Raw genomic sequence first — 24,815 nt, forward strand, 5'->3', positions numbered from 1 at the left:
TTTATATGTAATATAAATATAAACATATATAATATAAATATAAAATATAAAACAACTCGACCTGGTAATACCATAAAAGAATATGAATGTTATGTATCTGCATATCTTAATTTAGAACTTAATAAAAACTGTTTGGCAATTTACGTAAGCAAAAAATTTTATAATAGATATCAGTACAAAAAAATATGTATTTATGTAACTAAATTTTTTTCATTAAAAACCTGCCCACATTTATTTACTTAACATATAAATATTTATAAGATCTATGCCTACATTTATGTATTAATTTGTTTATTTATTTTTTTTTTTTTTAAATTTATAATAATACCAAATATATTCGTAATTACATTTTAATCTGTATTTAATTAAATGCAACTACAAATTAATTTACATGAAAATATTCCTATTTAAGCAAAGTCTCTCATATACTCATAATTTACAGGGTAGCGGGCTTTAATATTATTGATAATGATGAGTAGCCAGAAAATATCACATAACTTTTCATTATGTAGCAGCACACTTGATTATGCATATACAATATAAATATATATATATGTATTTACATTACAGAACATTGAAATCTGACCATGACCAATTAAAATTTTCTACCTGACCGCAAGGGCACTTAATGGACACGGCCAACACTCGAGCTGTACGGCTCAAGGAGCTGAGCAGCAGCCCCACCGGTCCCGGCCGGGACCGCACACGGCTTTCAACTTGAGCCGAGCGAACGCTCTCTGGAGGGGGGCCTTTCGATTAGGCACACAGAGTACCCTTGATAGATGAAAACATATTGCTTTTATCACCTACAAACACACAAACACACACGCATACACTTAATGCAGTCAGTGCTCGCTCTTTAATTTGTAAGAATTTGTAAGAAATTATCCTTTAGTATTTGGTGTCGCTCGATGGAAGAGGTCAAACAATTAAGATTTCGATACGCACGCACGAATCGTGTTGAAAGGTCAAACGGCGTTCAAGGGTCAGCCGAAGCATCGGTCCGAACCGGTTTTTCGGTTTTGTGGCTTCAAAAACGAAAAAAAAAAAATAAATAAATAAATGTAAATCGTACGACAGTGCCAGCAGTCGTGCATATATTTTAGGGCACAACAAATTTGACTAATTGGCCTGAAATGCTCAGCCACGGATCTCTGCTAAATTCTCATGTCATGAGGTGGGGTGGGGGGGGAAAAAAAAACTGCCGACCAGCATTTAAATGCAAGCGACTAACAAGAAAACTGCATTAGCCCGTTCGGGCTGGAGATGTACCAAAACCTTTTTAGATCACACACTAAACTGCACATACAAGCATACATATATACATATACACATATATATCACACGTCTGACAACCCCAATGTAGAATGATGCTAATTTTTTGGACAGTTTAACGAACGTGCAGCCGCCTTCCGGCCTGCTCGCATTGCTTATTGATTGTTATTAATTGAAAATTCATGGAAATGCATTCACTTAGTCAGCCAGTCAGCCCAATAATTATTGAGCACTCGGTCAAAGCTACAAGACAGCGTTGGTAAAAAGGCTTTGCTTGTCTGCGATTTTATCTTATCTGACTGCCGTTGTTCAAATAGACACATAAAATGTCCTCCAATTCTCTAGCCTATTAATTCCGAGTCGAAACTTTGTTTTCAGCTTGACATTTAAATGATTTTGCCTCTAAATTAATGCAGAGCAAAGGTATTTGTGTATATAGAGTATATCGGGTAGAGCTTTGTATAAACATTTATAGCACAATTTCTATATATAATTAATTCAACTTAGTAGAAACCTTATCTCTTTATTAAGGACCAATAAGAAATAAATAAAGGGAATGAAGAAAATGAAGTCCCCAAAAGATAAATACCCTAAACGCTGACCAGAGCTACTATTCCAGTCAAGCTACTATTCCTACATTGCTGTTACATTACCTGAGCGTAATAATATTATAGAAATCTGTTCAATTGAAATACGTTTCAGATATGCAGAGAGCTGGAAAATCATTAAAGATTAAAGTAAATTTAAAATCACTATCAATTATTATAGCTGAACTTAAAATCCTAAACAAAATGTTTGATTGTTATCGATGATAAGGGAAACGACGGATATGAAATAAGTCTTATATCTTATATTGTAAAATGATCAATTTAGAACAATTATAATTGCGATGAGTTATTGAAAAATTAAATTACTGCATAGTCTAAGGAGTTCTAGACTTTTATACAACAACACAACTTTTATATTTTTTTTAATTACTCATTTTATATATATTTTTTTTTTCTTTAAGTTTTTCAATTATTAAGAATACAGTGAAGTCACTAATTGGCTGAGCTTGGCAGCCCAGGCCGATAGAGATATTATAATATGCGTTTTTTAAGAAAATATACAACTCTATAAAATGTTTCACAAGTTCATAAAACTCTACTATAAGCATTCAAAAAAATAAGAAAATAACTAAATAAATAAAAAAAAAAATATTAATTTATGTCAAAAAATTATGTTAGTTCAATCTCCAATCATTTTTTTAGATGTAAAATAACAATTAAATTTTTATTTTTGTATATCTAAATATCTATATATATTTTCTTCTTTTACAGTCTTTTATTAGTCCTCCTTTTTGTTATTTAAAATTAATTCCTGATGACAATAAATAAATAAATAAATAAATTAGTCCTCCTTCCATAAAAATAAAACATTTATACTAAAATATCAAAGTAGAATCCGCCGAGACGAAAGCAAGTGAATAGCATTTGGCTAATACAAAAGACTATCTGGAATATTAAGTGTTTCACTAAGTTAGTGAGAGTCGCATAAGAATGAGGCGTCGCTCTGCGACTTCTCAGCAAAGATTTGTTTGCGCACATTTATGGCCAAGGACATAAAGAAACAGTTTTTAAGTTCCATTTGAGTGCGAGGCTCGGTCCCCCAAAGAATTTCTTCGCTCGCGCAACACTTAAACAAATTGCCTACTAAACAATTCATCTCAATTTTGGCACGAAACAAAATCAATTCCAGCACAAAGCAGAGCAAAAGAAGAGAGGGAGAGAGAGAGAGAGAGAGCCGGCTCTTTCTTTCTTTATCTGGTTTCTTGGACATCATTTTGTGGCAATGCCCACTGTAATCAAATATAATTTTTAACTATTTACGAGTAGATTGGCCAACATTCTGTGGCCGCACAGACTCGTCCATTATTAACATTAATGCCTCACACGAGTCAGCGAGTGGGCAGGGGCGTGCCAGCTGTCCCCTGTGTGAGTGTGTGCGCGTGTGTGTGTGTTGGGCATATTGATGCCAATTCGAGCTAAACAAAAGCAACAAACACGCATAAATAATATGGGCAAATAAATGAAAATGGAATGCAATGGCATGCTAATGGATATGTGCTCAAGCACACACACACGCAGAGAGTGTAAGTGTGTGCCACGCCCCTGCTCATGCGCCCTTAATTGAGTGATCATAAATATGTGAGCATCGGCTCGCCAAAAACCAGCGACAAAACAAAAACAAAATCATTTGAATTGGCCAATGGAAAACAAGAAAGAAATAGTAGCCCTGCTCGACTCCTAGTATCCTCCCCACCCCGCTTCCCCCTCTTCACACACATTTGTCCTCACTAAAAACATAGTTCGTAGCTTCATGTGGGTGCCATAAAAATTTCGCCTCAGCTAATCAAATTATTTATGGACTATTTATATATATGTATAAATATGTATATGTCGAATGCCCATAGATAATGTCAACACTTGCTTATTAATATGTTTATATCAAGCTTGAGCAACTTGTTCAAATAAAATTAATTATATTCCCGTATCTATATACAAGGCCATTAGTCATATTTCAAGCAACTCTCATTCACAGTAAAAAAAAAAAAACAACAGTTCAACTATTTTTCGTATATATGTATATACATATTCTATTATTAGCTAAAAGCAAATAATTTATTTTTAATGCACAGCTAAGTGAAAATTATAAAAAAAAATACATTAATTATAAAAAAAATTGCGCTACAAACGAATTGAGCATTAAATAAAAAAAATATAAAAAAAAAGTATTTATTGTTTATATTTATTTCCAATTTTTTTTAGGTTTAGGTTTTTAGTAAAAGAATTCTCTAACTCTTTCTCTCTTGCTCTCATACCTGTGATTTCTCTGGTAGATCTCTCCTTGTGAGATATTGTCCTAGATCCACACTCTTTGAGCCGACTTCAGATTTATTTACTTTATATGAGGGATAGTATCGCAGGTAAATATCTATAAAAAAAAAATAAAAAATTAAAAATAAACATAAAACATATTTGAAAAGCATTCAAGTATTAGAAAAGATTTATTGACTAAAGCTTATTTCTAAACAAACTAAATATGTTTTATATTTGTATGTAGATATGTACAAATTTAAGCTTCAAAAGTACAGAGCTCTTAAATTTATTGAAAGTACTTGGCCAAAAAGAGCCGATGACAAAGGCATTGAATTTTTGACTTATTTGACTTGCTTTTGGCAATGGGGGAGGAAAAGAAAAAGTAAAGAAAATGCTAACTAGATGGAAAATCTGTACTTCAAATACTTGCAAACATTTGCACATTCGAACTTTTGCAGCATTTGGCATTAATTCACATGCAGACTAAACCTGTTCCGCGCGTCTCTCTGACAAATCTCTCTCTCTATCTCTCTCCCTCTTTGGTCCCTTGTTGCCAATCATCGATTATGTTGCAATTGCAAACTTTGGCACTTGACTTGAGCAATTGATGCTGCATCTACCTCTATCTACCTCTCCCCTCTCTCTCTCTCTCTCTCTCCCTCTCTCTCTCTCTCTCTGCCTCTCTCTTTGAAGTTTCGAGTTGAAATGGATACATGCTTAGGTTAGACAGATAGCTGCATGCCGAACAAATTGAAAACTGTGCGAGAAGAGTTGCTTAAAAATTAAAAAGAAACTTGCTGTGATGCCAGCTAAGACATAGTGAGGGGAAGAGAGAGAGAGAGAGACAGGGAGTAGGACTTCATGAAAATTTCAATGCGACGATAGATAGAAAGGGTGCAAGGAAAGGGAGGCATGGAGCTAAATCGTTACAATGCTGACACCCAGTTCCTTGTCCCGAGGCATTTCCCAAGATTTCACAGAAACAGCAGCAACAGCAGCACCAGCATCATGTGTAGCCCAGCCAGTCAAGTTTTCAATGTTGTATAACAGCTCTTCAAATATTCAAAAGTCATTCCATTACGAAAATGACTTCAAAACGTTAGCAGCCCCGAAAAAAAAAAGAATATAAAATAAAAGAAGACGAAGTCGAAGTCGAGGAAGCAGCGTTAAAAATTTTTCCTCTACCCATTTTACAGTTGCTGTTGCACTACATTTGCTGTACAAAACCCAATGACATTTCCTTTTGTTGCTGCTTGATATATACCCTGTAAAAGTATTATCACTGAGCAGCTCACAGTCATTGAGGTCTCGGCTCTGAATCGAGAGTATAGATTCATATTATTAATTAAGTTCAATTAGAAAGATTCTCAAAATGTTCACATACTAAACAGATTGCATATTATTAAATGCAAAAAAAAAAATTATTAAAATATAAGTATACAGATAATTAAATATACGTTTATACATATATTGATTGAAAAATTAAAAAAAAAATATATATCTATATATATATATTATATATATATATATATATAAAATAAATTATTAATCACATAGCCACCAAAAGCAACTTTCAACTTGGGTTGCTTAGGGCCTTCAGTAAATCAAATCCAAAATTCATAATTACAGGGTATTCAATAGTTGTATAATGCTGCTTTCTTTTTAGCTTTTTGTTTTCTCCATATTTTTTTTTTTTTTTTTTTTTTTTTTTTTTTTTTTGCCACTGTTGCGATTTCAATATGTATGCAGCTTTGGTTGCTTGACCCGCTTTTGGCAGCCTGACAGTCTGGCCCTGGCGCATTGAGTTCCCACTGACAGTTGAGATTGTTTCTGTGTTGCGATTGCCCCAAATGGGAGGCGCCACTTGGACGCCAAATGGCTGAGCCAAATGCGGGCCAAGGGAGTTTGTTGCATCCACTTGGCTTGGGGCTAGCAAAAAACTTTGACATACGATATGGAATTTAGCTAGTATCGATAAGCTACGACTGTGTTTTAGAATGTGCGAAGAACTTGCAGGAGTGCTCTCGGAAATACGTCGCTTTAACTGTCTATTAAAGGTTTTGGATAAATGAAATGGGTAAGTCATTGATACTGCAAATTTATATCTGTTAATATAATGTGAAAGTTAAGAGAATTTAAGCAAATCTAGGCTTCAGTATAAGAATCTGTATAAGAATCTCTTTCTATCAATCAATCACTCTGTCAGTTAGCTTTATTAATATAATCAATCATTAGTCAATCAAATTGTCGACCTCCCAATCAGCCAGTTTAGCAGTTAGTCAATCGAATAATCATTTCTTGTATTACCAATAAGTAAGTCAACACATAGTTTAGCTATTATAACTGAAGTTTCCCGATAATTTGTGTGTTGTGTCTGCTCTAGGAATTTATCGGCTTCTTCGACTTCTTTGCCTGAGAATCGTTCCTTATATATATTTGTTGTCCTTTTCTTTCACTCAAGGCGTGCTCTTCAGTTTTGTTTCGCATTTGAAAAGCACTCGAATCATTAGCAGTTAGCTCTCTCTCAGGTGATACTCGTAATTCAGTTTTCGGTGAACAACAAATACAACGAAAACAAATTGAAGAAGCGGAAGACGATGGTAGGAGGAGGTGGAGGTGTGGGGGGGAAGGTGGCGCTAAGCAAGAGCTGGTTCAGCACAAGTTTTACGCCCAGCAAGTGCGGTAATTGATGTCAAAATGTCAATTACCCAAAAATGTCCTTAAAGCACTTGCAGCAGCTGCTGGCGAAAAGGCTAAAGAGTCGAGCCACCGGCAGCAACTGACAGCTTCTGGCCTCGGCCTAAGGGTTTATTTACATACACACACACACACACACACAAAATCGATTGACCAAAAAGCTATTTAATTGGCTTTGTGAGCAAACCCTTCTACAGCTTTGCGGCAGCCTTAAATTTGTATTATTCCATCATGTCTTTGGAAAGAGCAAGAGAAAAATACAAAAACAACAACGAAAAAATGGAAATGAAAATGAAAAGCGACATGAACAAATCCTCAGCTGCATCTGCAGGAAAATTCAGCTAGAAAGGTTGAGCAGAATGAAATTCCTTGAGCAGGATGCGCAGGACGAGCTCTTTCAATTTCGTTTTGCGCTGAATTCATTAGACGTAATTACGCAATCACAAAGGGAGCCCCAGCGAAAGAAAACGAGGAAGAAAAAAAAAACTTGCAGCCCATAGCCAAGCGAATGAATCTTAAGTAAGCGCCTTTGTGTGACTCGGCTAAAAGGGCATTCATTGGACCCGCACTTGGACTAGGCATTCGGATTGCGGCCCTTCTTCGTAAATCTGAATATTTAATTGATTGGCCTGATAAGTTCGAGCATGATTTGCGGCTATTGATTTTGGATAATATATATGTATATTCAATGGAATTTTAGTTGTAGCAATATGTATTTGCAGCATGACGACGGATAATTCTTGCCAATAATACCTAATGCCGGGTGGTATGTCATTTTATGGGGCGATTACTGACGATGCTTCATTTAGCTTATGTCGATCTAGTCTACAAGATAAATATTTTATTCATAAAGTTATTCCTGCTTACTATGACCTGACTACTTTCCTGATTTGCTTTTCAGTGTAACTTTCTGCGAGTTGTGTCTCTCAATTGATCAATTGCGTCTCAAATCGATACTATTAATAATAGTAATATGTCTCCACCTGCTGCTCCCATTTTTATTGCAAATATTATTTCTATTACTAGTTCATCGTTCAATGACAATAATTAGTACTCGTACTATTACTAATTTTTCTACTACTATTGCAACTCGTTCCATTACTATGCATATTCCATTACTACTATTATCACTCGTACCCTGAATTTAATACTATTAGACTAGTTCTATTACTTACTACTTGAGCTACCACTTTAACTACTACTACTAGTGCTCGTACTGCTACTTATTTTATTACTATTACTACTCATTACAATGAGTGCAGCTTCTACTACTACTGCTAATTGTAATAATAGTACTTCTGTTAATACTCCTCCTATTATTACTTCTGCTACTATTTCAGGTTGTACTACTACTACTTGTACTACTGTTAATACTCCTCCTACTATTACTTCTGCTACTACTTCAAGTCGTACTACTACTACTTTTACTATTATTAGTACTCCTCCTATTATTACTTCTACTACTATTACAAGTTGTACAACTACTACTTTTATCACTGTTACTATTCGTTTTATAATTACTTTTGCTACTATTACTATTCTCACTACCATTACTTTTACTACTATAACTACTTGTTTACTATTACTACTCATACTTTTACTACCCATCCTGCATAGCCTATTACTATTTCTACTACTACTACTACTAGTCGCTCTAACATAGCTAACTACTCGTGATCGTCCTACTACTTCTATTATCGTTACTCATACAAAGAGTCCTAAAAGTACTTCCTCTGCTACTTTATTTTACTACTACTACTATACATTAATACTAACATTACTGCTTAACTACTACTGCTATTTAGTACTACTTACTACTGATAATAGTTACTACTACTCCTAAACGAACTTATAATTGTAAATATATAAAACATAATAGAATATATCAATGTTTGCTTTCAATATATTAATCAAAACTGACTCGAATCGTCAAGAAACTTAATTTGGAGTTAATTTTTTAACATCGACTTCATATGGCCAAAACACTTGAGGCGCAAAAATGAAATTAGTTGAAATGCCAAATGTTCACTTCAAACTTTGTGCCATGTTTTGTAGTTGTTGGTGTTGTTATGGTTGTTGTTGTTGTTGTAAGTTGAAAGTAAACAAACATGGGGCAGCGCTTTGGAGGCATTTGCTGCCTTGTTGCACGAATGCCAGCACAGACGAGAAATAGAATATTCTATGAAACTCATATGGGAGAGTGTGTATGTGTGTGCATGTGAGTGTGTGTGCATGTGAGTGTGTGTGTGGTTGTGTGAGTGTAGCTGTTGTTGATGTTTAGCGCTGTTCGCAAAAAGTTTTCTAGTTGTTAAACAAGTTTTCATGGAATTTGTTTTCTTTTCTTTCCTTTTTTTTTGAGTTGCGGCTTGGGAGCATGTCTTCCTTTTGGTTAATTGTTTTTGTAAAAGAGACTCCAAGCAACGGAGAAAAGATAAATAATTTGATTTAATTTAAGACGCAATCTGAACAAAATAAATGTGGTTGTTCCATGACATATGTATGTTTATATTTGTGTAGCTCGAGTGAAAATTTGGCGCCCACACATCGTTTGCATAAGTCTGTATAGAGTGCGCCTGATAGATCGGCTTAACCCCGTTGATCCCTAATCAATTTATATGCCTTACAGAAAACTCAGCGAGACACGCCCCGTGCCCGATCCCAGGCAGAGCAGATCGCCTCAAGTCAACGACTTTGAGGCAAAGCAAACGAAGCCAAAAGGCGTCAACGGCTGTTGCCACAAAACTTGATTTATCTGCCGGCTTGCCGCACACGTAGCCGCAACACTTGGTGGCACTGCGTCTCGCCAACTCCCTCAACTCTCAGCTCCCAACTCTGGCCAGTTGTCTGATTGGCCTCGGGCCCAAATCATAATCATAATTGCCATTGAGCCAAGTCAATTTTTTATTTTTATTATTTATTCGGTTGGCTTTTTTGTTTTTGCTGCTCTTGAGATCTTTGTTAACTGCGACGCTCGTAACGATTTCTACTTTTCAGATTATAGAAATTACCTTTAATAACAGCTTTTAACAATGTTTAATTTATGAATCAACATGAATGAATGAAATGAAGGCGAGCTAAGCGAAGTTTGAATGCTCTAAGCAGGAGAGCACAGAACATACAAGTGAAATAAAGCAAAAGTATAAATATGAGATAATTCACTGAAACATAATAAAGTTTTATTTATATATATTAAAAAATTATTTAAAAAAAAATTAAAAATAATTAAAAAATAATGACTTAAAAGTTTTTTGAAAATATTTACAAATTTAATCAACATAAAAAATAAATTTAAAATACAGAAAAAATCTCAATTTTAAGTCTTTCAAATAACAATATATTGAAGTCTCTGAAACACTCTTAGCCTCTGCCCCACTTGGCCATATTTCATACTCGTGCCTGCACTCTCTGGCTGACAAATCATTTCTCAATCATGTTGCCGCAACAGCTCAACAATTTGCCACGCTACATTTTTGTTTGGCCTTTCATTGCAATTTTATTTCATGTTTATTTATACACGCTTGTCCGGCGCACAGCAGAAGGCTACCTAAACTCCATGCAAGCCCCCAAATTGCCAGCCGCCCACCGTGGCCCCATACATACATACTTAATGTGGATTTAAAATGCGTGCTCATGCAATTTCTCACACAAATCCTTTTATTGCACATTTGGCTTATGTCGGGTTTACGTACCAATTTTCCACGCCTCCCCCCACCCACACCCATACCCACGCCCAGTCATTGCCCATCGGCCAGTGTCCTGCACGGGCTGTATATATTTATTCTTCCTTTTTTTTTCTTTTTTTTTGCTTGCCTGCAGGCCAACTGCCGCCTACTTTATTGGTCACATAACAAAAGATTACAGCAACAACGAAACAACAAATTCGCCGACCGGCTCCCAGCCTCCAGCTCCCCAGTTCCCCGTTCGTGTTGGCCCTTAGAAGTGTAGCGATACGAATCTTTATGTCTACGTGGTTATAAAAATATGATGAGCATTTCGTATATACTATATACTATACACAATACATATACATATATATGTATATATGTATATATTTTTCTATAATTTTTTGTTGCCTCTTTGTCCGCTTGACTGTTGATTGTCGCTTTTATTTATTTATTCTTTCTTTCTTTTTTTTTTGTGGCAGCCAAAAAGCAAATACAGCAAATTCATACTTTAATGTTGAAACAGTAACGGTATCAAGGCTTACATAAATAATGCAGCCAGAGAAATATTATATACTCATAGCAGAGTCAAATTAATAGTCAAATTTCAGTCTCTCAGCAAGAGTCTATTTCCAATGAAAACTTTGACATGCCCTACCTCTATGGAAGTAAATTATAAATACTGGAGAGACTGATGCTTTTTCTATATAAAAGACAAGTCAAAAAGTTTGTTTTAAGAGGCAATGGGATTGCAGAAATAACAAAATATAATCTAAATTCGACTAAATTGTTTAATTAAAATTTGGTAAATTATTTCTGCAATGAAATAATATTATAAAGAAAAATAATATAATATTATAATTGTTCAATGGTTTCTAAAGAAAAATAATATAATATTATAATTGCTCAATGGTTTCTGAATTTCAAGAAATAAAAAAAAAATAAATCAAAGCTTAACATTATAAAATATGATATCTGAATTCAGTTGAATTATGAAGCGACTCAGATCCCATAATGCATATCTCCCAATGGATTTCACATTTAGAAGGCAGCAGAAATTTAGGATTTGAAATCATTCAGTTTAGGGTATAAATGAATGATCTCAAATCCTTAAAATCCTTAAATCCTTAAAACCTTTTCAGAGTAGACAAAGAAAATCAATTTGTGTGTGTGTGTGTGGTAGCAGTCTGTGATTTGAACTGACTTCAATTGGCAGAAATGAATACTTAATTGACAATTATCAATTACACAATAGAATAATAAGGCTGTTGGGCTGCAGTGCTAAGCTCTCTGAAGTACATCTGCTCCATTAAGTTGTCACACTCGATTACACCCATATAAATATAGGCAAATCTACTTTAAACAAGCATTATAGCTTAAATTTTTAATGAATTGTCCAACATTTTGCTTTTGTGTAAAGATTCAACTTATCAAAGTAGAAGTCGGAACTCGAAATTTATACAAATTTTAGTGTAAATTTCATTTAATTAACTAAAAAAGAATTCTAGTTCAAGAAAACATCAATCTCATAGTCAATCAGTCAGCTAAATAAGCATGCATATGCAAGACACAGGCATATGCCGCTTAAACTTTTGTGAAAATACGAAATCAAATGCATTTTCAGATTCATTCAATTTGGAAATTTCTTCAGCGCTGCTTAAGCTGATTAAAGATATTGGAAAACGCAAACAAGAGAAAATAAAAAGCGAAAGTAAAGGGATTTATTGTCTCAGGTGCCAGAGCAAGTGACAGGGCGTATAAATTTACGGCCGCATTAAAGTTTTTAATGCGGCTGCGATGGGCTGGCAATCATTCAGTGCGTCAATCAAACGCACGGAACACACCAGCTTCGTTTGGCTTGACTTCCGTTCGCTGCTCAATTTAAATGAAAAACTTTGACGCCACTTTAAATGCAGAGGCAGGACGGCGCTGGAGGTCCAACTGGAGCGGGCAAAACTGCACTTGGCATCGGTTCAGAGCTCAGCTAAAATCCAATGCTCCGTTGGCCAGCGAAGCAGGCGTAAGTGAGTGCCATGGATGCCACTAGTGAGTCGGCCCTTAATTCCACAAAACTTTCTTCCATGTGTGCTATGTGTGAGTGTGTGGGTGTGTAAGTGTGGTATGTGTATGTGAGTGGGAGGCTGTTCAACTTGTTGTTAGAAATTTAAAACAATTTGTTGACCACATAAAGCCGAGCAACTGCGAAATCAATTCAATGAGCACAGTTTATTTTCTAGATTCTCCCTCCCTCTCTCTCTCTCTCTCTCCCTGACTCTCTCTGTCTCTGTCGTTCGATTTAGGTTTCATTAACAAAAAACCGTATGAGATATCAAACATGCTGGACACGTTTTTAGTTCACAAACTAAATTTCAAATTGCTAAATCGCTTCGTCGATTATTTTGTTTTTTTGTCCTTCTTTGCTTTTTTTTTTTTTTTGGTTTTCTGTTTTTCTTTTTTCCTGTCTGCAATTCTTGTCTGAAAAACTGCAGAGCGTCTGTTTGCCAGCTTTAAAATAAGAAAAATCTTGCAATTTATTTCAATCAAGTTATATGCCAACTATGCTTTATCCAGTTGAAAGGTCTCTGCTTTCTCTCTTCGGTTGCTGAGAAATTTTCAGATCTAAATAGATTATTGTCGTTTCTTTTTTTTTTTAGTTTTTTTTTTCTGGCTGTTGTATTTTCCTTGGAATATATATAGATTTACTAAATGGAACTTTGATATGCATATGGCTACAAAATCAAAAATAAAATTTGTTTGTTTTTTTTTGCAATTTTCATATGAACAGAATTAGATAATTATCAGCACGATTATTATATTCACGAGTATATAATTTAGATTTTATCAACATTATGAACCATTTAGTGTTGATATCGTATCCATCGAATATCTGAATTGTTAAATGTTTTTCTTTTTGAATCAATTATCGACTATCGATGAATAGCTATCGCCCGCTGTCGATAGCTCGCCATTTCCTATTGCCATAGGTCTGCTATAATGTGTATAAAACTAAGCTCAGTGCATTTCTCTGTAGTACATAAATGTGTATAATATTTTCCCAGAGACTGCTGTTTATTGATTTCTCTGCAGAGACAATCTCTCTGCACGGGCTCAGCTTATTTAAGCGAAGACGGCAAAAAAATAAATAAAATGAAACAAAAGGCGCAAAGGTTTCACAATCCGCACGGCGAAACTCTGTCAGCATCTGCTGTCCAATAAGTGTCAATTACAATCAATTTGGCGTCTCCTCTTTTAAGTGAGTATCTCTGTGTGTGTATGTGTGTGTGTGCTTGTGTGTGAATGGCCTTGTGTTTACCTGGCATTGTGCCGTGACGTATGCGCAATTTTCTTTTGGTAAGTCTTCAAATGCGGTTTTAAAGCGCGTAATGAATGCTGATTGACAGCTGAAATTAAATTCAGCGACTGCGATAAAGTCAGCAACTGCGGCTGCGCTTGATCCGTTAAGTTGTGAAGCCAACACAAAGTAAATACAAACACACATACACTGGCAGAGACTGTGCAGTTGAAGCACAAAAGTGTTGCATACTTTGCTGGGCTTGTTGCTTGAAGCGCCTTCGCCTCTTGTTTTATGCATGGCAGCAGCAATTGCCGTTCATATGATTGATTGATTGATGATTAGTCCAGTGAGCATAATAAATACACGCACACACACACACACACACACACACACTAGAATATTTCAGTTTAAAACAAGAACTCAACTCAAATAGAAACTCTTGAGTGAATGCTCAGTGCCAAGCGCTTCGCTCGTCTCTCCTCTGGCTACCGCATTATGGCGAATCAATCATTTTCATCTTCAACTGCACACTGTGCAGCAAGTTCTATTGTTTTCACTGTGTCTGTTCGCTGCCCTGGCAAATCAATCTTCGCTCATCTCAACTGCAAGTGAAGCACGGCGAAACATCAACAAAAAGAAAACAAAATTTTCAATCAAAAATCTGATAATACGAATTGTTGACAAATTGTTTGGCATTAACTTGACTTGTGCCTGGGGCGATGGCGATATTGTGAGCAGAAAATTAACATGGTATGACAGGCTAATCAACACCCTGTAATTCGAGATTGTTTGAAAATGCTAATATTTATTACTGTCTACAAATTGAGTTTAGCTAAATTGAATATTTATTAATGATAAAAATTGTAATTTCCTTTAAAAACTATGAAATTAGTTTAAATAAAATGATACCCTGATTTTTTTGCAATATTAAGACATATTTTGAAAGGTATTTAAATTTGTATTAATAATTAAATAAACGGATCCCTTCTCATTTGAAATTTTAATTTTATTATATCTTATTATTTTTATCCTGTCTTGCAACTTAAATAATATTATTTAATGATACTTTTAAAGAAATTAATTTTTAAAATATATTATGTTCTATTTTTATTCTAGTTAGCTTACCTTCTTTTAAATAAACAAATTTTTCATAAGGAATATGCAATTTAAATTTTCAATTTGAAACGTATTTAATAACATCTAATATTTTCAGAAAAATTTAGAGAAAGAGCAATAAAGTAACAAAGGTTTTAAACTCTCTCTCTAGAATACAAAATTATGGTGGCGCTTAACTCTAAGCAACTGAATTAGAATTTCAAATTATTTCCACAATTCATACTCAAATAACAAATGACATGGCAAATCTTAACAGAAAATAATATAATATAATATTATATTATATAATAAATTTTTAGCTCAAATACCTGCCATAATATAGTTAGTGAAACTAGTATTAATTTAGCTTGGTCTGGCCACATAAAAAGCAAGATAATTATGAATTTTTAAAGAGCTACTCTACGCGTAAGAATAGCTTACAAAAATGATGGCAAAATACTCGCTGACTCAGCGATTTAAAATGCATTATTAAATCGTCGCAAAGTGGAACGCGTAAATATAAAAAAATTGATTTCATTCACAAACAGATTCTTAATAAAAACATCTGAAATCTGTTGGCAGCAGCTAAAGTGTTGAGCTTCAACAAAAATATATGCAATAGTCGTACTCTAGAGTACTCGAATCGACAAAAAAAAAAAAAGGAAATTCAATGAAACACTTAAAAAAATGCTCGGCAATTTAAACAATTGATTTCAGTCAACAATTAACATTGATTTCTGTATTGTATGTGTCCAATAAATGTGTCTGTCTGCCTCGCTCTCTCTCTCTCTCTCTCCCTCTCTCTCTCTCTCTCTCTCTCTCTCTCTCTCTCTCTCTCTCACTCTCTGTGTCTTGTTGTTTATTATTGGTTGTGACATTTTAAATTGACAGTTGCAGCACACTCACACACCCTCACCCTCACCCACACCCACACACACAGACCATAATTTACCCTTACAACAAACCGTAGCCATAGTTTTTAAATGCAGAGTTTTGGGGCCTTGTCTTTGGGGCTCTGTCCAAATGAAGCTGGCCCCAAGTGTAATCAATTACAATGCTTCACAACTCACTGAATGGGCTTGTGTGTGTATGTGTATGTGTGTGTGTGGGTGGACATTGAATGTGTCCTGTGTCATTCCGTTTGACATTAATGGCTTTATAATTGTATGCAAGTGCTATCAAGGATATGCCAAAGCAGGAGTGAGAATTCGTTTACTGGATTTAACTGCGGTTAATGCCGCTTAAGTTTTTGTCAAGCCCAGGTTCAACTGGTATTTCTCGCTTAACTGGGCATCAATCAAAGTGAGTCATGTGCTCCAACCCACCTGGAATATTCACCCTGAAAGCTCTTCACTCGAATGACATTTACATATAATATTACAATCTACGCTTGCTCCAATAAGAAGTATAATTTATACTCTTGCATTGCTTGTAAAATTGCGTATTGGGTTTTCTTGTTTGTTCTTAAATCACTTACAACAAAACTCTAATAACAAATATATATATTTTTTTTTTAATTTATATACAACTATAATTTTATATATATGAGGAATACAATTATGTTCGTCGTCTGAATTAAACTTAAACTTAAGTTCAACTTATAATTATTACTTTGACTACTTTAAAATATTCAGACTATGTTCTATTTATATTGTATTTTATCTTTAACTTTTCCAGCAACTGTTGATGTGCAACTAAAATATTAATGAAAGTAATCCGAAACATGAGCAAAAATATTAAAAATTAATAAAGACAAAAATGCAAAAAATTTAAAAACAAAAATCAAATTGAGCCTTAAAGCAGCTCTAAGGTTATTTTTAAATTCTAAAAGTAGGTGATTAAAAATTTGTGATATTATAATATTATAATTATAAAGATTAAAATAACATATATTATAATTTGTATATATGTTTTTATACGTGTATTAAATATTTAAGAACATGTATAAATAATAATTAATTTGGAAAAATAAAAATCAAATATATATAACAATAAATTAATAATAAATAAATTAAAAAATAAATATATATATAACAATAAATTAATAATAAATATATTAAAAAGTAAATATAACAAATATACATATATCAAAGAGAAAAATGCCTTATTTGTTATATGTATATTTGTATTTTTTATTAATTTTTTTTATTAAAAAAAATTTTAGATATATTTTTAATATTAATAAAATATTCTATATATTTTTAAAAATTCTTAAATAAGTTTCCAAGTGTATTAATTTGTCGGCAATCTCGCAGCGAATTTCGCCTACGGTCTACATAAATTTAATGCTCGTATATGCAGCATACATTAGTTGTCAGTGAAGAGCGAAGGCTGCTTGTAAATAGCAGCGCATGTCAGGCAGGCTGTGTGTTGGCAATTGCTAATTAATTCATATGCGTGGTGTCAAAAAGTTCTTGTTGCTCACTAGATGCTGCGTTGCGTATACGCCGCATTGACTAGCTGTAATTAAAGGTGAGTTGTTGTTGTCCCATTTGCTCTGCATTGTTGGATGTGCGTGCGTAAGTGTGTGTGTGAGTGGGTGTTGGAGTCTTTGCGTCAGCCACAAAATCTAATTTGCACATTTTCGCACTTAATTTTGGAGAGTGGCAGAGAGAGAGAGAGAGAGAGAGAGAGAGAGAGAGGGAGAGAGGGAAGAGACAGCTATTGAGTTGATGGTCTGACAGCATTGACAAGTCGCTCGACTTTGCCTGCCGCACGCTGCGTATGCGCAACAACAAGAGCAACGTCAACCACAAGAATATATAGCACATACATATACAAAGTAGCGACTAATATCATTTAATTTATTCAACTCTGTCGCACAGCGTGCGTGATATTAATTTCCGCTTTGTCTTCCATGCACTCAACATTTTGTCTTCAGCCTCAGCAGTTTTTAATTCATGTGGTTCTTAACTTAATTATTGGCACTTTAAGCAGAGATTTTTCATTGTCTTTCTTATAAATGTATGACAGCCTTAGGGTGACAGCCATTAAATGTAAGGCGTAACAAAACCATGTGAAGAACTTAATTAAAATTGTGTGAGAAATTTCAAGATCTGCTATTTTGTAAATTGAATTATTTTTGTGAACAAAGCAGCTTGCTGAAATCTCAGTCAGCCAGGAAAACTCAAGCAGCTCATGTGAATCGTTCTCTATTAATCAGTTTAACATCATCCTTCCAACCTTTCGTAAAAAAAATACACAAAATAAATAGCTTCGGAAAACCAGAAACTTTTTCCTATTTTCGTGTAGCCGAATAAATGTAAGGATTTAATTTACTTTTATATATATTTAATTATTAATTGTTTGAAATGAATTCATTTTGTAGCTCTTACCAAATCACCATGTGTAGCTGGCCCTGTTATCCTGCCGCCTGTATCGGCTCCTGCGGCAGCTGTGCCCCGAGCGGATTCTATGATCCCAGCTATGGCTCAATGGCTGGCGCATGTCGTGGCTTGGGCGGCTGTCATTACGGCTGTTGGGGAACGTCCTGGTAATTTCAATTGTTTGCGAATATTGTCCTTTGCGTTTCCCATTTTCGCTCTGGTAAGTAAACACAGAAAGAAATACTTGTAGCAGTGTATAAAAACTTTTGATATTCGATACAGTTGACACTGACATCGCATGGTCGAGGCGGTTATCAAGGATTCGGCTTACAGAAGAAATCTAGGAAGGAAGTCGAGGAAGAATTCCAGCCTTCATTGTCTTTCAAAATTATTTATAATCGAACAAAAACTAGACAAATGAAATAAAATCATAATTTAATAATTGTTGAGAGTTTTCTTGTATAAAAACCAATACATGCGTAGCTCGTGCAGCGATTAGCTATTCTTGTATATGAGCTTTAGTATTGTGATAATGACACTCGTGTATGTTTGCATAGTCCCAACACAAATCGTAAATGCTTTGTATTTTTGCTACAATCGGAGGACTAAGTTTGGGCCAGTTTAAAGAATATAACAAAACACGTCTCTAGCACGGACGGACGGCCGGAAAGACAGTGCCAGATTGACTTAACTCACCCTGATCAAGAATTATGACGTTTACTACACCTAAAGTGCATTACTTGCAATTGATGCTATGAGAGCTGAAAAATACCCTCCCTCATATGCTTCCTCAATTGCACTTCCCGTGGAACTTTGTTGCGTTCACAAGGTGTTTATAACAGCTGCAAATTGAACCAGATGAAACCCCAATTACTCCCAAGCAGAGGAGTTACTTATGTGTGTCTTTTTGCACTTAACATATCTACGCAATTGCTTACAAAAATCTTTACAGGGTAAATCTTTCCTTATCAGACACCTCTTTTTAACTGGCAATGTAAGTCATCAAAGTAGGCATTGAAATGGAAACTCGAGAGCTTGTGGCTAAGCAAACGACTGGTTTTCATTGTTTTATATAATCTCAATCAGATAGGAGCTCAGTATACAGTTACCGAATATCTGTGACTATTTTCGAGCATGTAAGTATAAACAAAAATTTGTTTAAAATTCAAAACGATTAATTTTTGTTTTATTTTTATCATAAAAGTTTTCAGCTGAAAATAATCACAGTATTTGAAAAATCCAAAGTTGTTTTGCATATCGAAAGAGAAGAAATTTTTCAAAGGTTCGTAATACTACAATCCAATCATTAATTATAATATACAATTCATCTTTGTATAGTCAGCTGCCCACAGTAAAAAAACTTCTCGATCTGCCAAGATGTGCTATCCGTGTTGCGGTTCCTGCGGCCCCTGCTGTGGTCCCTGCGGTCCCTGTGGATCCTGTGGTCCATGTTGCGGTCCATGCGGCCCTTGTTGCTATAAGCGCCATGGCCTTGAGCCGAAATGTACTCCTGGCTTTTGTAGATCGTGTTACTAACTAATTTTCTTAGACAAATCTTCGGAACTAAATTTAAGAAATATGCAGCGCCGAAAAAAAAAAAAAAATTATAGGTAAACCTCTTGCTTTGTAACTGTATATGAAATAAATAGCAAATTGACGACACCAAATCCGATTATCTTTTAATTGGCGGTGTCGTAGGCAATAGCATTTGCAATTTTGTTTAAACGAAACGTAAGTTATTGTGAAAAACTACTTATTCTTCTACATCGCTTGTCGGAAAAACGTATGGGATGAAGTGCCTCAAGATGTGCAGCTCATGGTATTCAAGCTGGTTTTCCAGCTATTTATTTTAGCCACATTATGGTCGTTGCAACTGTTTGTGTCTTGAACGAAACGCGCTTGAGCCCTATATTTATGAAATTCAAAACAAAATGCAATAAAAAAAATCCTTTTTTTTTTTGATAAAAATCTTTTTGATTCTGTATTAATTTTTCATTCGAACCCATTCGCTTTTTAGTTCTTTGGAGCATTTTATTATCATAAATTTATTGTTATATACAACATGAATACTTGCTGAATAACTTTTAAATTAAGAAGAATCTTTAGCCAATCGTGATATTTTTTTGTTATAATAGGTAAAAATGTACAATTATTTAAAATTTAATCCCATTTCTATAATATATTATAAATATATAATATATTAATATAGCAAGATTTTATTTATAATTCAATTTGCTGAGCAATAGAAAACAAAATTGTAATTAATTATATTATTAATGGATTCAAAAATTGATTCTAAAAACATCTGGAAAGCAGGCTTTGCAAATAAGATTTTTAAGAACTGCCAAACACTGCTAAAAATTTCTACATACCCTTTTGGAATTTTCTACAAAAAAGAGCTCTTTAAGCAATATCAATTTCTGTGACTATTTTTAGGCATGTAAGTGAACAAATATAAATTTACTCCCACAAATGAAAGATTATTTTAATATTTATTTTCTCCTAGTTTCCAGTGTTCACTGCGAGAGGCCTGTTAGAAGTAACTGAAAATATTCACAGCATTTCGAAAATCAACAGTTGTTTCCATACCCAAAAAAAAAAAAATCACTTCTTGGCGCTATCAATTTGAACTGATCTAGCTTTATCGTGTAGCGATTGAAACTAATACCAAACCAAGATGTGCAATCCATGCTATTCATGTTGCGGCTCACCCTGCACTCCGTGCTGTGGCTCCTGTTGCGGAGCACCCTGCGGACCCTGTGGACCGTGTGGCCCTTGTGGAGGACCCTGCGGACCGTGTGGTCCCTGCGGTCCCTGCTGTCCGCCCAAAGCACCTGGTCCTGTAGCGAAGCGTCATGGTCTGGAAGCTAATTGTAGTCGTGCCTTCTGTAGATCATGCTATTAACACTCTTTGGGTATTTTGTACACTTTAAATAGTAAATGCATTAAATATGAGCTACAAATCACAAAGTGTTTTCTTCAAATTCTCTTTATCTGCCTCTGATTCGTGGCATAACATATTTTAGATTTAACAGACTGGAGGACCTTTTAATAACAGCAGAGAATGTTACGAAATATCTATATGTCTATGTAATATAAATTCGTTTATATTTCTCTCAGTAGCCTTTGCCTTCATTTTCACAACTCGGCTCTCCCCTGCCGCTTTGAGTACAATATTTCATTCATTGTAACACCTACACTGGAGCCATTCGGTACTCAGTTCAGAAAATAAATATTTTTGAAATTCAGGCAAATTTTCCTTTTTTCGTGTAACGCGAGCAATGTAAGCTTAATATATATATATTATTATTATCATATATATATAACATTATTATCATCCACATTTCTTTTCCCAGCTCATACGAAATCATCATGTTTGGCTATACGTGCTATCCTGCTGCCTGCATTGGAATCTGCGGCAGTGCTGGGCCTGGTGGCTTCTATGATCCCTGCTTCTGTTCATTCCAAGGACCCTTCAATAGCTGTACCGGTCCAAGTGGCCCCGGCTTCTGGCACGGACGATTGTGTTAGGATATTTTCCATGAATATTCTTTTGGTGTGTGTCCGCAGATTATATGATTGAACTAATCTAACCAATAATCATCTATAGAAGCACAATGCTAGAGCTGGCTGACTTTCAAGTTCGGTCGCGGCGGTGGTGAGATCTCGGGTTGCAGAAGAATACTAGGAAAAATGGCTTTAACAGCTATACCATCGTGTATAGCTTCTCAAAATTATTTATGTTCACAAAAAACAACGTTCAATATAATTGTAATTGAGCACTCTACCAAATAAATATACTGAAAACAAACAAAACGATATTTGTCTTAAGTATTTTATGGATTCATTATAGTTTGTATGGTCATTGTGTAAAATTTACATCGCCTATTAGCACACTTTACGAAATAAATATACTGAAAAAAAAAAAAACTATATCTGTCTTAAGTTTTATAGTATTTTATGGATTTATTATAGTTATAATTATTTATATAATTCGCTTATTAGCACATGGCCATGAAATAATCATTATTCTGTCAGTTATTGCAATGCCGTGCACTTGGAGCAGAATGAGAATATACGCCCATATTTTCGAAGAGTCGGATGATGCGTGATACCAACAATGCAATATATCTATCGACTTTATAGATCGCCATGGAGAATATATTTTTGACTTTAACCAGCTTAAAAATTTTGTTTACTATAAATGAGTCATACTATTTGTTAACCCAATTCAAATGTTTTCTCTCCGAATTTCATAGATCTCAGCAACCTCTGAGTTTTATATGTCATGCTTGCCTTGGCTTTGAGCCGAATAGAACATATCTTTCATTATTCAACTAGACTTCATTAGGTCCACATCTATTTCGGAATAAAAAAATAAAAATAAAATTCAATTTTAAAATGTTTCTCAAAATTTGTTTGTAAATCCTAATTCCAAAAAATGGCTAAAATTGCGTTTTAAAATTCGCTTCACATTTTGCTAAGCTCAACAACCGATCACAATTCCCGTAAACTTACCATAATACAATAGATTTCTTTCTTGCACTCCTTTACATTTCATGTTCCCTCACTGTGTGGCACCAAACATAAATACACTTAATTTTCGCAACGTTCTTATTGTCGGCTCGTTTCGTAAGTATCCGATTAAGATATTAATTTCTATTAATTTCTATTAATTCAATAATTCAGTGTTTATAAATAGGTTTTTATGCATGTTACAAACAATCTTTAAATAATATTAGCCATAAGTTGGAATTAGGATATGGATACAGAGCACAATGCAAAATGATATCTACTGGAAGTTATCGCTGGTACTGGTATTATAAGTTGGGTAAGTCGCATCTTGTATTATATGAATTTATAATCAATTTCCCATCACACAGATTTGCATGGTTTTCAATTAGTTGGCATCCAGGTTATTTAATGGTGATGGTATGGATATTTTGGAATTTACCGGAATGTATTCAATAAATGTTACCGTTATAGTTAAATTGTGTTTTTCTGAATATTGTTTTTATTGTTTTGTGATTGGAAAATCAGGGAACTTTTGGAATTTTAGGTGTTCAGCCGCTAAGGTGGTAACAGTTTGGTGTCGGTTAAGACAACTGCAAAGAATGGACTACAAATTAATCCAAACCGTAATATGCAGTCTTTGTTCTGTATCTATATCCTAATTGATAAATATTTGTATATCCTGAATCCAATGAAAGTTAGCACTCAGGTTAGAATGCCGCAACGGACCCTATGTGTGAGCTCTGCAATCTCGAAATGGAGGAGCTTGAGACTTTTGTAGGTCCATGTATTGCAAGCGCAGATTGAGTTTGATCTTCAACATCTTAAGAGTTGCCAAATGATTTTAAATATAGATTCATGTGCATTTTATAAAGCTTTTCATTTTTGTATCATCCATTCATGCCCCCAAATTCACCTAATTTTCTTTACTTTATGCTTAGGCAAATGCACCCATTCTATTTTTACCACTGTCTGAAGAAGATGGCAGTCCATATACAAAAAAGTTAATAGGTTCCCCTACTAAGCCGTTGCGTATACGTCTGCCTGTGCTAGAGTCTGTGTGAATATATTGTTTCTTGGGTAAGCGGAAAAGAAGCGGAGAATTATTGAAATATCAAGGGCTCAAGGGATCTCGTAAAAGAGCAGTCTCAAGTAAAGCTTTCTTGCTTGCTATTATTTTATATATATATATTGCATTACAAAATAAATATATACAAGATAGTCATAGTAGGCCTAAGTACATTCAATTTTCAAGGTACAGGAAAATTTACACATTTCCTCATTCGTATTCCCAGGTTTATACATGAAACACATCAGCACGATATTTGTAAATTCCTTGTAACTGTTTTGTAATCATGTAAGTATATACATGCATTAAAATAAAACTATGTTAAAATTGATTCCCGTTTTTATCGCCCTATAGGGGTCATTAATATTAACTGCTGTGAGTTAGTGGAGGATCATTACCCTGCGACTGATTGACAGCGAGAAATCGACAACATATCCACAGATAGTATCCATTTCTGATTCCTCGAGGAGCTTGATCTAATACTAATAATACAAGATGTGTTGCGGCGGTGGTTGCACTCTTATACCAATTCGACGGCCATGCTGTGAGCCCTGTTGTGGGCCCTGCTTTGGCGCCTGTTGCGGGCCATGTGGCCCCTGTGGTCCATGTGGCCGATCACCTTGTTATGCACCTTGTGGATCTTGCTGTGGCAGCTGCGGCCCTTCTTGTTAGCGTTCTTTTCAGAACAGCGTCGAGGAATTATTGATAACTACAAATGATTTAATTCTAATTATGAAAATACAGTTAAATTTTAATTAAGTAAATGAGAAAGTGATTTGATATTTGTCACCGTTTACAGCGTGTTCATTCTTGAAGTTAGAATCCATATTGACTTCTATTGTAAGCCAAATGGACTGGGAAAAGGGGCCGGGGCGGAGGAAATCCTGGGAGTTGCAGTGCAGAAAGAGTGGGTTTAATTGTTAGCTCGGGTTGATTTGGCTTTTGCCACCGATACGCCGATAGAAATTTTTGAAAATGATGTAATCGGATGGGGTGAACTTGGTAATTTGCGAGGGATAATAATTT

The 24,815-nt window shown here is 34.7% G+C and overlaps 2 protein-coding genes and 5 long non-coding RNA genes across 9 annotated transcripts; all 7 read left to right on the plus strand.

Annotated features, from left to right (window-relative positions):
- The first annotated feature begins 9,355 nt into the window (after positions 1-9,355).
- On the plus strand, positions 9,356-9,847 carry LOC149091713 (uncharacterized). The gene is made up of 2 exons (XR_016196607.1): positions 9,356-9,386; positions 9,457-9,847. It is a non-coding gene; the product is annotated as an uncharacterized LOC149091713 (long non-coding RNA).
- Positions 9,848-18,002: 8,155 nt separating this feature from the next.
- On the plus strand, positions 18,003-18,650 carry LOC149091714 (uncharacterized). 2 transcript variants are annotated; one of them, XR_016196501.1, is made up of 3 exons: positions 18,003-18,144; positions 18,211-18,428; positions 18,491-18,650. XR_016196501.1 is itself a non-coding variant. In XM_089257966.1 (2 exons), the coding sequence occupies exon 1, from the start codon at positions 18,227-18,229 to the stop codon at positions 18,377-18,379; it is 153 nt and encodes a 50-aa protein (XP_089114092.1). In that variant the 5' UTR covers positions 18,211-18,226; the 3' UTR covers positions 18,380-18,428; positions 18,491-18,650. The 2 variants fall into 2 exon arrangements, 1 of the variants encoding a protein (XP_089114092.1); XM_089257966.1 differs by lacking the exon at positions 18,003-18,144.
- Positions 18,651-19,199: 549 nt separating this feature from the next.
- LOC149091715 (uncharacterized) lies at positions 19,200-19,875 on the plus strand. The gene is made up of 3 exons (XR_016196500.1): positions 19,200-19,344; positions 19,413-19,490; positions 19,547-19,875. It is a non-coding gene; the product is annotated as an uncharacterized LOC149091715 (long non-coding RNA).
- A 568-nt stretch (positions 19,876-20,443) lies between these two features.
- Positions 20,444-21,171, plus strand: LOC115563272 (uncharacterized). Its single transcript, XR_003980336.2, has 2 exons — positions 20,444-20,648; positions 20,715-21,171. It is a non-coding gene; the product is annotated as an uncharacterized LOC115563272 (long non-coding RNA).
- Positions 21,172-21,338: 167 nt separating this feature from the next.
- On the plus strand, positions 21,339-21,991 carry LOC149091716 (uncharacterized). 2 transcript variants are annotated; one of them, XR_016196346.1, is made up of 3 exons: positions 21,339-21,491; positions 21,565-21,764; positions 21,819-21,991. XR_016196346.1 is itself a non-coding variant. In XM_089256866.1 (2 exons), exon 1 carries the CDS (start codon positions 21,581-21,583, stop codon positions 21,737-21,739), a length of 159 nt encoding a protein of 52 aa, XP_089112992.1. In that variant the 5' UTR covers positions 21,565-21,580; the 3' UTR covers positions 21,740-21,764; positions 21,819-21,991. The 2 variants fall into 2 exon arrangements, 1 of the variants encoding a protein (XP_089112992.1); XM_089256866.1 differs by lacking the exon at positions 21,339-21,491.
- A 535-nt stretch (positions 21,992-22,526) lies between these two features.
- On the plus strand, positions 22,527-23,199 carry LOC149091717 (uncharacterized). Its single transcript, XR_016196557.1, has 3 exons — positions 22,527-22,840; positions 22,898-23,039; positions 23,092-23,199. It is a non-coding gene; the product is annotated as an uncharacterized LOC149091717 (long non-coding RNA).
- A 742-nt stretch (positions 23,200-23,941) lies between these two features.
- On the plus strand, positions 23,942-24,574 carry LOC149091718 (uncharacterized). The gene is made up of 2 exons (XR_016196511.1): positions 23,942-24,077; positions 24,144-24,574. It is a non-coding gene; the product is annotated as an uncharacterized LOC149091718 (long non-coding RNA).
- Positions 24,575-24,815: the final 241 nt, after the last annotated feature.

This window comes from Drosophila navojoa, chromosome 3 (genome assembly GCF_054131105.1).
Source record: "Drosophila navojoa isolate 15081-1374.11 chromosome 3, UAZ_NAV_1.0, whole genome shotgun sequence".
NCBI classification, from domain to species: domain Eukaryota; kingdom Metazoa; phylum Arthropoda; class Insecta; order Diptera; family Drosophilidae; genus Drosophila; species Drosophila navojoa.